This window comes from Rhinopithecus bieti, unplaced genomic scaffold (assembly GCF_001698545.2).
Source record: "Rhinopithecus bieti isolate Rb0 unplaced genomic scaffold, ASM169854v2 scaffold_32047, whole genome shotgun sequence".
Taxonomy (NCBI): Eukaryota; Metazoa; Chordata; class Mammalia; order Primates; family Cercopithecidae; genus Rhinopithecus; species Rhinopithecus bieti.
In genome coordinates this window covers 195,922-210,489 of record NW_016814042.1, presented here as the reverse complement: position 1 = coordinate 210,489, position 14,568 = coordinate 195,922, and the positions used below count along the sequence as shown (strand labels likewise).

At 43.8% G+C, this 14,568-nt stretch overlaps 1 protein-coding gene across 6 annotated transcripts in view; it reads left to right on the top strand.

Moving 5' to 3' along the window:
• Nucleotides 1-321: 321 nt before the first annotated feature.
• ASH2L (ASH2 like, histone lysine methyltransferase complex subunit) overlaps nucleotides 322-14,568 on the top strand; it is a 34,645-nt gene continuing 20,398 nt past the window's right edge. The window contains exons 1-9 of one of the 6 annotated variants that reach the window (XM_017849379.1): nucleotides 322-1,699; nucleotides 2,349-2,415; nucleotides 2,956-3,101; nucleotides 6,267-6,355; nucleotides 6,626-6,720; nucleotides 10,404-10,499; nucleotides 11,124-11,219; nucleotides 12,867-12,942; nucleotides 13,675-13,692. In XM_017849379.1, coding sequence (XP_017704868.1) covers nucleotides 1,512-1,699; nucleotides 2,349-2,415; nucleotides 2,956-3,101; nucleotides 6,267-6,355; nucleotides 6,626-6,720; nucleotides 10,404-10,499; nucleotides 11,124-11,219; nucleotides 12,867-12,942; nucleotides 13,675-13,692 — 871 coding nt within the window. In that variant the 5' untranslated portion in view covers nucleotides 322-1,511. Of the gene's footprint in view, nucleotides 1,700-1,753; nucleotides 2,110-2,348; nucleotides 2,416-2,955; nucleotides 3,102-6,266; nucleotides 6,356-6,625; nucleotides 6,721-10,403; nucleotides 10,500-11,123; nucleotides 11,220-12,866; nucleotides 12,943-13,674; nucleotides 13,693-14,568 lie in introns of those variants that run through there. The other 5 variants (XM_017849377.1, XM_017849381.1, XM_017849383.1 and 2 more) reach the window with 5 other exon arrangements.

Below are 14,568 nucleotides of genomic sequence, written 5' to 3'. Positions count from 1 at the left end.
CTGTTTCCAAAAAAAAAAAAAAAAGGCCGGGCGCGGTGGCTCACACCTGTAATCCCAGCACTTTGGGAGGCCGAGGAGGGTAGATCACTTGAGATCAGGAGCTCGAGACCACCCTGGCCAACATGGTGAAACCCCGCCTCTACCAAAAATACAAAATTAGCTGGGCGTGGTGACAGACACTTGTAATCCCAGCTACTCGGGAGACTGAGGCAAAAGAATCGCTTGAACCTGGGACGGAGGTTGCACTGAGCCAAGATCGCGCCACTGCGCTCCAGCCTGGGCAACAGAGCGAGACTGTCTCAAAAGAAAAAACAAAACAACAAGAAAACACACAGTTTTGCGACCATATGTTAAAACTGCTACAATAATATGTATTTGGGAGGAGATACTTAGAGCAAGCATCCCGCTTCTCTTTGGAGTACTAACACCTGATTTTAGTTTTTATCACCAATTTTAAAATGTCACCAAGCAACTCAGGTCTTTCTTCAATTTTGTTGAAAACCAATAATTGAGAACCAATTGGGAAATCAGTATCTACGTATTTTCCATGGCGTTCAGTGGCCCGGAGGTTCCTACACCATCGGTGGACACATCACTGTAAGATTGGAGTGAGGACTGGCGAGGGGTGCGCCGTTCTTGTGTAAAGCGGGAGAAGAGTCTATTGTTAGGCAACATTTTAGAATATAGGATAATAAACACTGGTGTCCTGAAAACGTTCCTGGCCGCAACACTCTTAGAGGTTTGCATTCTCCAGTTTGGAGACAATGGCTCTGAAAGACTCAATTCACTCCAGTGATGCCAGCCACCAGCTACTGTCGATGACTTCGCAAGTTCGTACTTTCGGTCCACACCTCTTCCTTTCGCTGGCCACCAAACTTGTCTACATTCCGAGTGCCCCGGCACCCCCCCGGGCTTCGCTTTCCATCTCTCACACTAGGAAGCGGCAAGCCGCTTCTGGTGCCCACGCCGATCCTCTGCTGCCCGGCCTGGGTCCTCCACCCTCGCCCCTGGAATCGGCCTCCCTAGATTCCCTTCCCTCTGAAGGTCATTTGGAAACGGGCTCCAGGGGGCGACCCTGCGCAGAAAACCAAATTCCATCCGGGTGGGTAGGGAGTGCTAGTCTCCAAGGAAGACGTTTCCCACTTTCGGTGGTGAGGAGTGTTCGGTGGCACGGCCAGCGCTCTCAAAGCTCCTCCTCTGCGCGGGGATATCCAGTTGTAGCCACGAAAATACGCCGCATCCGTCCCTGACTCCAAAGGAAGTCCTCGAGGGAGTCCTACTAACCATCTAGCTTCCTCCGCCTTCCCCGTGACAGGACCGCGGCCACCGCAGGCTTGGAGGCCCGGCCCACCTCTGCCCGCGCGCCAGGCCTTAAAGCGGTCGTGTAGTTAGGCTTCCTAAGGCAGGCAGTGGACCCACCGCGGGCTTTTCCTGTTTGAAGACTACAGCGTCTCACAGCAACGCGCGCGAGAAGAGAGGGTACTCTCGCGAGAAGTCCAGGGGTGGCCGTGATGGCGGCGGCGGGAGCAGTACCCGGCCAGGAAGCGGGTGCCGTGCCTGGCCCAGGAGCGGCCGCAAATGCAACAGCTGCAGAAGAAGGGGAGATGAAGCCAGTGGCAGCGGGAGCAGCCGCTCCTCCCGGAGAGGGGACCTCTGCTCCTCCGACAGCTGAGCCCAGTTCCGGGGAGGCTGAAGGCGGGTAAGAGGTCCTGTGGCCCGAGGAGGACGCGGGAGGGAGGCCCGCCCCTCGCGAATCCCGCGGCTCTTGGAGCCCTGCCGCCCGCCCCCTGCGAACCCGGGCCCCGCCGCCAATGGCTCGCCCTGCCCCTGCGCAGCTTGGCCCGTCCCCTCTCAAGTATATCTTGGGTAACGCCCTTTCCGCACCTTTCACGGGCGGTGGGAGCTGAGGCTCTTGTCGTTATCTCTGACTCTTGCACCCCGGCGGGAAGCTGGTAGCTCACTCTTTAACGGGAGGCCTTTACATATTCCAGAAAAAAAAAAAAAAAAACTACTTTGCAGTGCCAGACAGGAAGAAGTAACGGTCACTCTGAAAACAGGGTGGGAGAGCTACCTGTCTTTGAACCTCTCCCAGGACCAACTCTAACCCAGGTAGATTTGTCTGTAAAAACCGATTAGGCGTCCCTGTGCTCCGTGGGTCCGCTACTGTCTTGTCCACCTTCTCAATATCCTGACAGTACCTTGGGCATCCAGTCTGAGAACAGGCGTAGCTGAAAAAGCTGCAGGAATATGAAGTTCTACTGTAATTTGATCATCATTTTTGGGAATAGGTTATTTTGAGGTTTGTTTGTATTGAGAATTCTTGCCTGAGCTCTTTCATTATCTTATAGGGAGGCAAACTTGGTCGATGTAAGCGGTGGTTTGGAGACAGAATCAACTAATGGAAAAGATACACTAGTAAGTATTTCTTTTTAGTTGTTTGCAAGACATCATAGTTTGTTTTTAAATTTTTTTTTTTTGCGGCGGAGCCTCGCTCTGTCGCCCAGGCTGGAATGCAGTGGCGTGATCTGGGCTCACTGCAACCTCCTCCCGGGTTCCTGCGATTCTCCTGCCTCACCCTTCCGAATAGCTGGGATTACAGGCACCTGCCAACACACCCAGCTACTTTTTTTTTTTTTTTTTGTATTTTTAGTAGAGACGGGGTTTCACGGTGTTGGCCCCGCTGGTCTCCAACTCCTGACCTCAGGTGATTCTCCCTCCTTGGCCTCCCAAAGTGCTGGGATGACAGGCTTGAGACACTGCACGCGGCCTTGTTCTTAAATTTTTAAGCGAATCAAAAATACATTCAGTCCAGGCACGGTGGCTCATGCCTGTAATCCCAGCACTTTGGGAGGCTAAGACCAGCCTGGGCAACATAGGGAGACCCTTGTCTCTTAAAAAAATAAAGTAAAATACATTCAAGTCAACTGATTTGATTCTCGAATTGCTCTGACACAGGAAGGTGCTGGGGATACATCAGAGGTGATGGATACTCAGGCGGGCTCCGTGGATGAAGAGAATGGCCGACAGTTGGGTGAAGTAGAGCTGCAATGTGGGATTTGTACAAAATGGTTCACGGCTGACACATTTGGCATAGATACCTCGTGAGTACTTTTCATAGTTTTTATAAGAATTGCTCGGTAAAATAAATCTGAACATGCTCAACAGTTAGTTTCTGGGCAAAATAAATGCGAAGTATTTCCTATGTCTCCTGACTCCTATTCAGCAAGTAGGATGTTGAATCAGGAATTGTTTTAATTCCCTTGCATGTTACCTGCTTACTGAGGGCACAGCCCTGATAGATACAGTGGTGGGTATTGTCCCTCCATTTGAGTTTACAACCTGGTTTGGAGACAAAAAAAAAAATGCAATTACAAACTGTTATATAAACAAATTTAGGACAATATAAACCTTGTGTTGGTGTTTTGGATTTTTCAGAAAGAATTAGTGTATATGTGGATAAAGCCTGTTGTCCCAAATTTGAGATGACCCATGCTCTTTATGCCTGAACCATCCTCTTTTTCCTTTCTCATTGCTGCTGACTTACTCCTTTAGGTATGTTGTCTGCTCTCCTCACCAAAGCTATTTCCAATCATGTACCTCTTCTGGTGAATTAAAATAATACTGTGATTGAGAATGAAAGACTTTTTTCCTTATACCGACTCCTGTCTATTGGAATAACTGTACTGCTCGCTCTTTGTAATGTTCTTTATGGTCTGTATTATACTAATACATTTATATAAGACTATATAAAAATAAGGCTGCATATGTGTGTGTTTTCTTGTTTTTTTCTTGCAACCGGGTCTCGCTCTGCCGCCCCAGGCTGGAGTGCAATGGCAGGATCACAGCTTGCTGCAGCCTTGAACTTCTGAGCTCAAGGAATCCTCCTGCCTCACCCTTCCAAAGTGTTGGGATTACTGGCATGAGCCACCACACCCAGCTTTCCTTTATAATCTGTTGTATCCTTCCTAGTTAAAAGGTTAAAGTGGGTTTTAGAAATGCTGATGTCTCAATTAACATGTGACTTGTGATTTAGGAAAGAGTGTTTTTAAAAAGAAAGAAAAATACTGAAGGATCAGGAAGAAATAATTGATCTTGGTAGCAACGTCTGTTGGGAAAACACACTAGCTAAGTGAGCCTAGTCTCTTAGAGAGGCCTAAGATAGGGCCACTTTTGCCGGAAGAATTTGTTTGGATAGAGAGTTTAGGAAAGGAAATTTACTAGTGAGATAACTGGGAGGAATTCAAGGAAAAATCAAATCACAGTTCAAAATTTTGGTAGCTTTGGAGACAAGAGTTTGTAACTGAACTTGTAAAGTTATATCTAAAGCCCAGTTAGATCCTATCCATAGTATCAAGTTTAAAAAAGGGGGGGGGGCGGGGGCCAGGCACAGTGGCTCACGCCTGTAATCCCAGCACTTTGGGAGGCCGAGGCAGGCTGATCACGAGGTCGGGAGTTGGAAACCAGCCTGACCGATGTGGTGAAACCCTGTCTCCAAAAAAAATACAAAAATTAGCTGGGTGCAGTGTTGCACACCTGTAGTCCCAGCTACTCGGGAGGCAGGAGAATCACTTGAACCCAGGAAGCGGAGGTTGCACTCCAGCCTGGGTGACAGAGTGAGACTCTGTCTCAAAAAAAAAAAAAAAAAAAAAAAAAGCAAGGCATGGTGGCTCACACCTGTAATCCCAGCACTTTAGGAGGCGGAGACAGGAAGATGACTTGAGCCCAGGCGTTCTAGACCAGCCTAGGCAACGTAGTGCGATCCTGTCTCTACGAGAAATAGAAAAAATGAGCTAGGCATGGTGATGCACCCCTGTAGTACCAGCTACTCAGGAGTTTTAGGTGGCAGGATTGCTTAAGCGCCGCAGGTTGAGGCTGCAGTGAGCCATGATTGTGCCACTGCACTCCTGCCTGGGTAACAGAGTGAGACCCTGTCCCCAAAAAGAAAAAAATAAAGCCCAGTTAGGTGGGGTGGATTATCTTTTACAACTGAGATAGAGAATGTGAGCTAGCAGGATGTGAAAAAGGCTGCTCTTTACACCTGTTTGTGTTTGAATTAAAATAACTATTTACCTACCTATCTTTACTATGAGGCTTTGCCTTCTGTAAATGAGTTTATCACAATAAACTGTTTAACAGAAGAGGTTCTACAGAGAAGTGAAGGTAAGGAAACTCAGCCTTAACATTTGTAAGAATGTTTCTTAATTCCATGAGGGCAGCAATAGTTGGTAAATGCTTGGTAGTCTTCTCTGAGGATACCCTAAGCTAGTTTCAGAGTCCAAGATAAACCTTTGTTCTGATTTCTTCTCTTCTAGCTTAAGCCATTTATACTAAAGGTCTTCTGTTCTTCTGTTACTTTGCCCTTTGCAAGACTAAAACTCCTGTCCTTTTCCTGTCATCCTGTGCAATCACTACCATGTTTCTCTTCTCAAATGCGTTGATTCCTCTGCTGCATCCCGTATCTGCCATATTGTCTTTCCCCTCCTGGCCTGTTCCTCTCTTGACTTCAAATAGGCAAGTCTTCTCTTGATGTCAGGTGATCTACCCGTCTTGGCCTCTCAAAGTTGTGGGATTACAGGCATGAGCCACCACGCCTGGCCTAGTTATTTACATTTTTAATTCATTTTTTATTATATTCTGCCTGCCCTTTCCAACCACATCATTGACACCATAGAGATATACCTTAGACTACTTTGTCCTCTTCTACAGTTGGCCTGGCATATTCTTTTTAGGTGCTCAAAAAATAAACTAACAAGATACCTTGTAAGAACAAGTGAGAACCTTCTAGATGCTGAATTGTCCAGTATAATGGATAAGGTCTTAGTAATTTTGTGACAGAAAATCCAGGTATTTATAAGAATATGAGCCCTGTTTTGGTTTTGACAACCTTTTTACATTTTAAGACTATGTTAACATATTAGCATTTTAATTTACCTGTCACTGAGGGGAATGGATGCATGTTAACTTCTCATAAAGAAGTGTACAGCCTGGGCAACATGGTGAAAGCCTAACTCCATAAAAAAAATACAAAAAATAGCTGGGCATGGTGGCTCATTCTTGTATCCCAGCTACTTGGGGGACTGAAGTGGGAGAATCAACTTGAGCCAGGGAAGGTCAAGTCTGCAGTGAGCTATGATTGTAACACTGCACTCCAGCCTGGGTGGCAGAGTGAGACCCTGTCTTAAAAAAAAAAAAAAAAAAAAAGAAGAGGAAGAAGAAGTGTGTGTGTTCACAAGTTCACTAATTTGTATAATTTGTCTCTTCTGTAGCTCCTGTCTACCTTTCATGACCAACTACAGTTTTCACTGCAATGTCTGCCATCACAGTGGGAATACCTATTTCCTCCGGAAGCAAGCAAGTAAGAACAAACTCTGGAGTACTGGAAGATGATTATGCACTGGAAAAGAAAAGGGGCTGGGCTTAGCAGAATCAGGAGACCTTTGCCTAGTAGCTGGTATAAGTTCAGTTGGGGTTTAGCTCTGAATAATTGCAGTTGCCCATTTCAGGTCACATGATGACTCCATTTTGCTGCTATAATTGTTATTTTCTGGACCACTTATTAATTATTCCCTTGGTAATAGAGATATAGTACTATAGATAACTGTTTTTTCCTTTTTGTTTTTGATAGACTTGAAGGAAATGTGCCTTAGTGCTTTGGCCAACCTGACATGGCAGTCCCGAACACAAGATGAACATCCGAAGACAATGTTCTCCAAAGATAAGGTAGAGGTGGAATTAATGTAATTGCAGTTATACTAAAGAGTTAGGTGGAACTTCTAAATATACTCCCTAACAAGTACTTTCTTCCCAGTTTTTAATGAATATATGACAGTGGATTCAGTGATTACCTTGTTCTTTTTTTCTTTTTTTTTTCAAGACAGAGTCTTGCTCTATTTTCCAGGCTGCAGTGCAGTGATGCGATCTCAGCTCACTGCATCCTCTGCCTCATGGGTTCCAGCGATTCTCCTGCCTCAGCTTCCCGAGTAGCTGGGATTACAGGCATGCGCCACCATGCCTGGCTAAGTTTTTCTATTTTTGGTGGAGACAGGATTTCACCGTGTTGGCCAGGCTGGTCTCCAGCTGACTTCATGATCCACCTGCCTTGGCCTCCCAAAGTGCTGGGATTACAGGTGTGAGCCACCGTACCTGGCCTGTTCTGTTTTTTTAAAGAGAGGGTCTCACTCTGTCACCCAGGCTGGAGTGCAGTGGTGTGATCATGGCTCACTGCAGCCATGACCTCCTGGGCTAAAGCAATTCACCTTCCTCGGCCTCTAAGAGTGCTGGGAGTACAGGTGTGAGCCACTGGACGTGGCCCCTTTTTAGTTTATTTTTTCCAAAATTGTTTTGAAAATTTTCAAGGTGGAATGTAGTGACACCATCATGGCTCACTGAAGCCTTGACCTCCTAGGCTCAGGTGATCCTCCCACCTCAGCCTCTCGAGTAGCTGGGACTACAGGTACACACCACCACACCCAGCTCGTTTTTGTGTGTGTGTTTTTTTAAGAGACAGGGTTTTGCCACGTTGCCCAGGCTGGTCGAACTCCTGTACTCAAGTGATCCGTCCGCCTCGGCCTCCCAAGTTGCTGGGATTACAGATGTGAGCCACTGCACCTGGCCCATTTCTTCTTCGATTTGCCAGTTAACATTTTGCTACATTTGTTTTATCTTCCCATATCTCTGTTTTTCTTTTAAGCTGTATGAGACTACATTGTAGGTATATTTTACCCAGTATTCTGTTAATACAACCACAGTGCAATGATCATAGTAAAGAAATTTAACATTGGTGCAGTACTGCTAATTTACAGTTCATATTTGTAGTTTCTCAGGATTATTTTTGTGTTAATAATATCCTCCTCCATAGCTTCTTCCTCCATCCAGGATCTGGTTAGGATCACCCATTACATTTAGTTGTAATGACTCTTTTGTCTCTAATCAATTAATAAAACAATTCCTTTATTCAATTGGGTTTTGCTCTATTACCCAGCCTGGAGTGCAGTGGCACAGTTATGGCTCACTACAGCCTCAACCTCCTGGGTTCAAGCTATTCTCCCACCTCAGCTTCCCGAGCAGCTGCGCTCATGCTACCACATCCAGCTAATTAAAAAAATGTTTTTATTGGAGATGTGGTCTCACTATGTTGCCCAGCTGGTTTTGACCTCCTGGGCTCAAGTGATCCTCCTGCCTTGGCCTCCCAAAGCTCTGGGAAGACAGGCATGAACCAACACACCCAACTCCTTTATTTATTTATTTAATGAAATAAAAATTTTAAAGTGCTTAGACAGTTGTTTGGCATGATATTCCTCAATTTGCATTTGACTGTTTCTTCATGATTAGGTTCAGGTTAAACTTTTTTTTCCTCTTTAATAGGGATGGGTCTCACTATGTTGCCCAGGCTGGTCTTATACTCCTGGGCTCAAGCAATCCACTGGCCCTGGCCTCCCAAGGTGCTGAGATTAAAGTTGTGAGCCACTGTGCCTGGCCATGTGTTAAACATTTTTGGCAAGATTATATAGGTATCGTGTGTTTTTTAGACCGCCACATCAGGAGGTATATAAGATATTGGTTTGTTTTATTATTAGTGATCCTAAATTTGAGTAGTTGGATAAGGAGGGAGCATTTTTATCTTTGTGCTAAGTAATCCTTAAGCCATACATGGAGATTATGTGAGTACCTTATTCTCCTACTCCTTTCAACTAGTGATTTTAGCCACCATTGATTATCCAACCCTGAATCAGTTGTTAGAGTAGTGGTTGTAAATCAGAATACATTCTTCAGTTGCAAGTCTTCTGTAAATAACTTTCCCTCATTCTTTTTTTTCCCTTTGAAATATCACTGTGGATTTTTTTAAAAAATCAATGTGTCCATTGTTGGAATTTTTTTTTTTTTAAATTGAGATGGAGTCTGGCTCTGTCACCTAGGCTAGAGTGCAGTGGTGCGATGTCTTGGCTCACTGCAACTTCTGCCTCCTGGGTTCAAGTAATTATCCTGCCTCAGCTTCCTGAGTAGCTGGGACTACTGGCGCATGCCACCATGCCTGGCTAATTTTTGTATTTTTTGGTAGAGACAGGGTTTAACCATGTTGGCCAGGCTGGTCTCAAACTTCTGACCTCAAGTGATCTGCCCACCTCAGCCTCCCAAAGTGCTGGGATTACAAGCGTACGCCACTGCGCCCAGCTGTTGTTGCATTTTTTTTATTTCTGACCCTCAGATTGTCCCAGATTCAACCATTGTAGCCCTATCGGACTGACTCCTGAAACTCTTTGATACTCCCCCATCCATTTTTAAACTCTTCCTTACTTTCTGGAATAACAAAATGTTCCAGGCTTTCTTTGTACTTTCCCTGGTTCCTTTTAGTAAAGATTTAGTTTTCATGGAGCTAACTCTGGTGGTAGAACTTTAGAAAATTATCTACATAGGAGGCCAGAAGATGAAGGTCAAAAGTCGTTTCAGTCATGTAAGCAGGAGTTGGTGAGAGCCACAGTCACAGCAGTGGGGATGGAAGGGAGGCCTGATTGGAGTGACATTTCTGAAATTTTAAAATTTATTTGGTGACCGTTTAGGTGTAAAAATTGTGAGAGAAGAGTGAAGGACAGCTCTTATTGTGTCTAGCTTATTCTGGGTGATTACTGGTTCTAAGTTATCAGGAGCAAGAATAGAAATCTGAAAAGCAGATTTATGAGGTAAGATACCAAGTTCCATTTTAGTCACAAGAAGTTTGAGGTCCCTTTAGGATGTCCAGATAGGTATGTCTCAGCTGGTAGAAATAGGAGCTCATGAGAGAATAATTTGGGAGTCATCTTCTAATTGATAACCAAGGGACTGTGACAGAGCTTTTCCCTCCAACTGGAGTGTAAGCCCCACGTGGCTAAGGTTTGTTTCTACTTGTGGAAATCCCCATAATCTGTATATTGTGTGTATGCAATGAAATATTCAGTGATTAAAAGACAAACATGGCCGGGCGCGGTGGCTCAAGCCTGTAATCCCAGCACTTTGGGAGGCCGAGACGGGCGGATCACGAGGTCAGGAGATCGAGACCATCCTGGCTAACACGGTGAAACCCCGTCTCTACTAAAAATACAAAAACTAGCCCGGCGAGGTGGCGGGCGCCTGTAGTCCCAGCTGCTCGGGAGGCTGAGGCAGGAGAATGGCGTAAACCCGGGAGGCGGAGCTTGCAGTGAGCTGAGATCTGGCCACTGCACTCTAGTCCGGGTGACAGAGCGAGACTCCGTCTCAAAAAAAAAAAAAAAAAAAAGACAAACATGTAAACCTTGTATAACATCATGGGGAAAAAACTAACATGGATTTTCTCTTGATTCTAACAAGGTCTTTGAAAAATGCTATTTTCTTTCTTTGTCAGCATACTTTTGACTGCAGTGGTAATAGTCTTAATTTATTTTTAAAATTAGGATATTATACCATTTATTGATAAATACTGGGAGTGCATGACAACCAGACAGAGACCTGGGAAAATGACTTGGCCAAATAACATTGTTAAAACAATGGTAAGTAGACTAAAATTGATTAGACTTGACATTTAAGAAACCATTGTTCTTTGTAAGAATTAAATAATATTTTATCGTCTCATTGTGAAATGATAAAATTAGAACAACTTAATGTTATATCTTTGAGTGTGAGATACAGCTAATTGTGAATTTTAATAGTTTTTGCACACAGAATCAGTGAGATGCATATTGTGTCTTATGTGAACATTGCCCACATACACCTGGTTTTATGTATTGAAACTTTTGTCCACGGTACTTTTGCAAGAATAATTTTGTATTGAAATTAGAGACCATTTCTTTTCTTCTATTAAAAAAAATGTTATGGGCAATATTGTCCTTAAAATTAAAGAGAACACCTGGGGAGAAGTCAACAGCAAGCTGTTAACAGTGCTTATCTTTGTGAGATAGAAGGTTAGGTGAGGATTATGAAAAACTTGGGCACTCTTCGTGTTTCTCTGTTTGAATTTTTTGATGGTCACGGATTATTTCTTAGAAGGAAAAACAATACTATCTTTTTTGGACACTACACCTAGGAACTGACTTTTGGAGTTGGTGGTTCATGATTCATTCCATACTTTTTAAGTATAAAATGTTCATTAATAGTAAAACACTGCTTCTTTTTAGAGTAAAGAAAGAGATGTATTCTTGGTAAAGGAACACCCAGATCCAGGGAGTAAAGACCCAGAAGAAGATTACCCCAAATTTGGACTTTTGGATCAGGTACATTATGTTTTATATTTTCTTTTTGATTTTAAGCCGCTTGGGGATAGGGAGTCAGGTTCTGTTTACATTTATATATTTGCCACATAACACATAGCCATTACATGTGCATAGCATCGTGGACTCCAAAAAAATAGTGACTGATTCGAGAGTACTCACCTTCAACCAAGAGATCAGTGTCCTACAGTGTTTTAGTTGTGGGTCTTCTCCAAAATGTTATGAATTTCTTCAAATCACTTTTTTTTAACTTTAATTTTCTCACTTGTAACATGTAAAAATGCTATTTCAAATTACTTCTCATCTTTCTGACATCTCAAATTTTGCTCTTAAAAACATTCTTTGTTGTGAAAATAATTTGTTGTGAAGAATTTGTGTTGCATATCTAACATAACAGGCAAATGAAAATTGCCATTTTTTGTTCAGCAGCAGGGTTCACATTTGGTGAGTCAGAATGTCAAATCTTAAAGCTGTGTCTTTACATGTTTTATTTGCCAGCTTTGAAAATGCAAGATTCAGCCCGGTGCAGTGGCTCATGCCTGTAATCCTAGCACTTTGGGAGGCTGAGGCAGGGGGATTGCTTGAGTCTAAGAGTTCGAGACCAGCCTGGACAATATAGCAAGACCTGTCTCTCAAAAAAGAAAATGCAAGATTTCACATAGAAATTTAGATTTCTGTCTTGTAAAATGAAAACATCTGACTACATGGGGCCTGAATTCCCACAGGAGCTGAGTGAATGGGGCTTAGGCCCTCTGGTTTGCCCTGTGCCCTCTCCTGCCTCTACCCAGGTTGATTGATTAATTGCCACTTATCGCCATTCTGAAACTATTCTGGTCCTTACACTTGGCCTGCCTCACGCATACTTGGAAGAGTGCTTGCTGGTCCATAAAACACCCAAGTTTGGGACCCTGCAAGCTTCATTGTTTAGAATTGTCCATTTCAGGCCTGGCGTGGTGGCACACGCCTGTAATCCCAGTACTTTGGGAGGCTGAGGCGGGCAGATCACTTGAGGTCAGGAGTTCAAGACCAGCCTGGCCAACACGGCAAAACCCTGTCTCTACTGAAAATATAAAAATTAGGCTGGGCATGGTGGCTCACGCCTGTAATCCCAGCACTTTTGGAGGCCAAGGCAACTGGATCACCTGAGGCTGGGAGTTTTGAGACCAGCCTAGCCAACGTGGTGAAACCCCGTCTCTACTGAAAAATACAGAAATTTATCTGGGTGTGACAGCAGGCACCTGTAAATCCCAGCTACTTGGGAGGCTGAGGCAAGAGAATCGCTTGAACCTGGGAGGCAGAGGTTTCGGTAAGCCAGTATCAGTGCCACTGCACTCCAACCTGGGCAACAAGAGTGAAAGTCTATCTCAAAAAAAAAAAAAAAAAAAATTAGCCGGGCATGGTGGTGTGCACCTATAATCCCAGCTACTCGGGAGGGTAAACCAAGAGAATCGCTTGAACCTGGGAGGCAGAAGTTGTAGTAAGCCGAGATTGCGCCACTGCACTATGAACTGGGCGACAGAGTGAGACTCCATCTAAAAAAAATAAAAGGTCAATTTTAGTTCCCATTCTGTTAGAATTTCTCTTGTTTTATGAGCATCCAGATTGACTGACTTATGTAGACTCCTATTTTAATTGGATATATTTTTGCAGGACCTTAGTAACATTGGTCCTGCTTATGACAACCAAAAACAGAGCAGTGCTGTGTCTACTAGTGGGAATCTAAATGGTAAGTGTTTACATATCTCATTACTGAAATATTTGGAAGCTATTGAATCCAGTTGTGCCTAGAATTGGCCTTTCTTTGGGTTGACTCTTAACCTGGATACTTACTAAGATGCTTTTATAGTTCAAGCTCAATTTTTAGGAGCTAGCCAAGGATTTGGCAGATGGTAATAGAGGAGAACTTTTTGTCACTTTACAACACAGTTTGCTCTTGAGTGAGATGGGCTTAGCATAAAGCAAGGAACCATTTCAAGGTCAGATTTGCTGTGTTTATATCTGTATCCTTGTAACTAACATTAAATTTAGAAAGATTCAGCTCCTCTCCACTCTTTTTCTGCAATTCAGCTGTTACTTTTAACAGATTTCCTGTGCCCATCTTCTAATTTTTCTTGCCCTGAAACTTCATCTCATTCATGTGATAGCATTTCTATATTAACCACCCAATGCAGCTTGTTCTTCTGTTAACCCATCTAATAATGGGAAAACCCCTCGTTACTAATGGTTATCTAATATGAGTTGGGGTGGCTGAGAGATTTTAGCTGTTCATCTGATACATGGCATCATTAACCTGTCTTTTGGAGTGGTAGGACTTAAATAGCTGATCGTTTCTACTGTTAACTAATATTCTAAGATGGGTTGGAAATAGCTAAATGTGTTGTTTATCTTTTTACAACATATTTTCCCCTTTTAATTGTTAAAATTTGACAAATACATGGTGCCACTTCTGTTCTTACAGGTGGAGCCACTTTTGGAGGTGAATTCCTCCACTGTCTTCTTTCAGCCTCTCAGACTTAAGTATTTTGTGGTTTGGAAAATGCTTTTTGCTGAGCTGTGGTAGAAGCTAAAACTACATAATTTTGAAGCATTGTGAAAATGGCGGCAATAGCACTTAATATGAAAAAGTAGTTGAGTTTAATGTTAGTCTTTAAGAGCTTGTATGTTGTCATATTCTGCCTAACATGGCCAGCTACCCCTCTTTTGTATTGTTTGCTCTGTTCTGAATGGATCTGAAACTTCTTAAAATAATAAAATGCAAACGACAGTTAAAAATGTAATTGTGGCCAGGCGAGGTGGCTCACGCATGTTATCCCAGAACTTTGGGAGGCCGAGACAGGCAGATCACCTGAGGCCAGGAGTTCAAGACAGCCTGGTCACCATGGCGAAACCCCCATCTCTACTAAAAATACAAAAAAATTAGCCAGGCATGGTGGCAGACACCTGTAATCCCAGCTACTCGGGAGGCTGAGGCAGGAGAATCACTTGAACCCAGGAGGCAGACGTTGCAGTGAGCCAAGATCATGCCACTGCATTCCAGCTTGGGCAACAGAGCAAGACTCTGTCTCAAAAAAAACCAAAAACAAAAATGTAATTTTTTTTTATTACAGTGACTTAAACTAGAGATGATGACATTGCAGCATTTAACATTAAACTTTTGCCGTGCGTGGTGGCTCATGCCTGTAATCCCAGCACTTTGGGGGGCCTAGGTGGGTGGATCACAAGGTCAGGAGGTCGAGACCATCCTGGCTAACATGGTGAGACCCCATCTCTACTAAAAATGCAAAAAATTAGCCAGGCATGCCATCGTGCGCCTGTAGTCCCAGCTACTCAGGAGGCTGAGGCAGGAGGATGA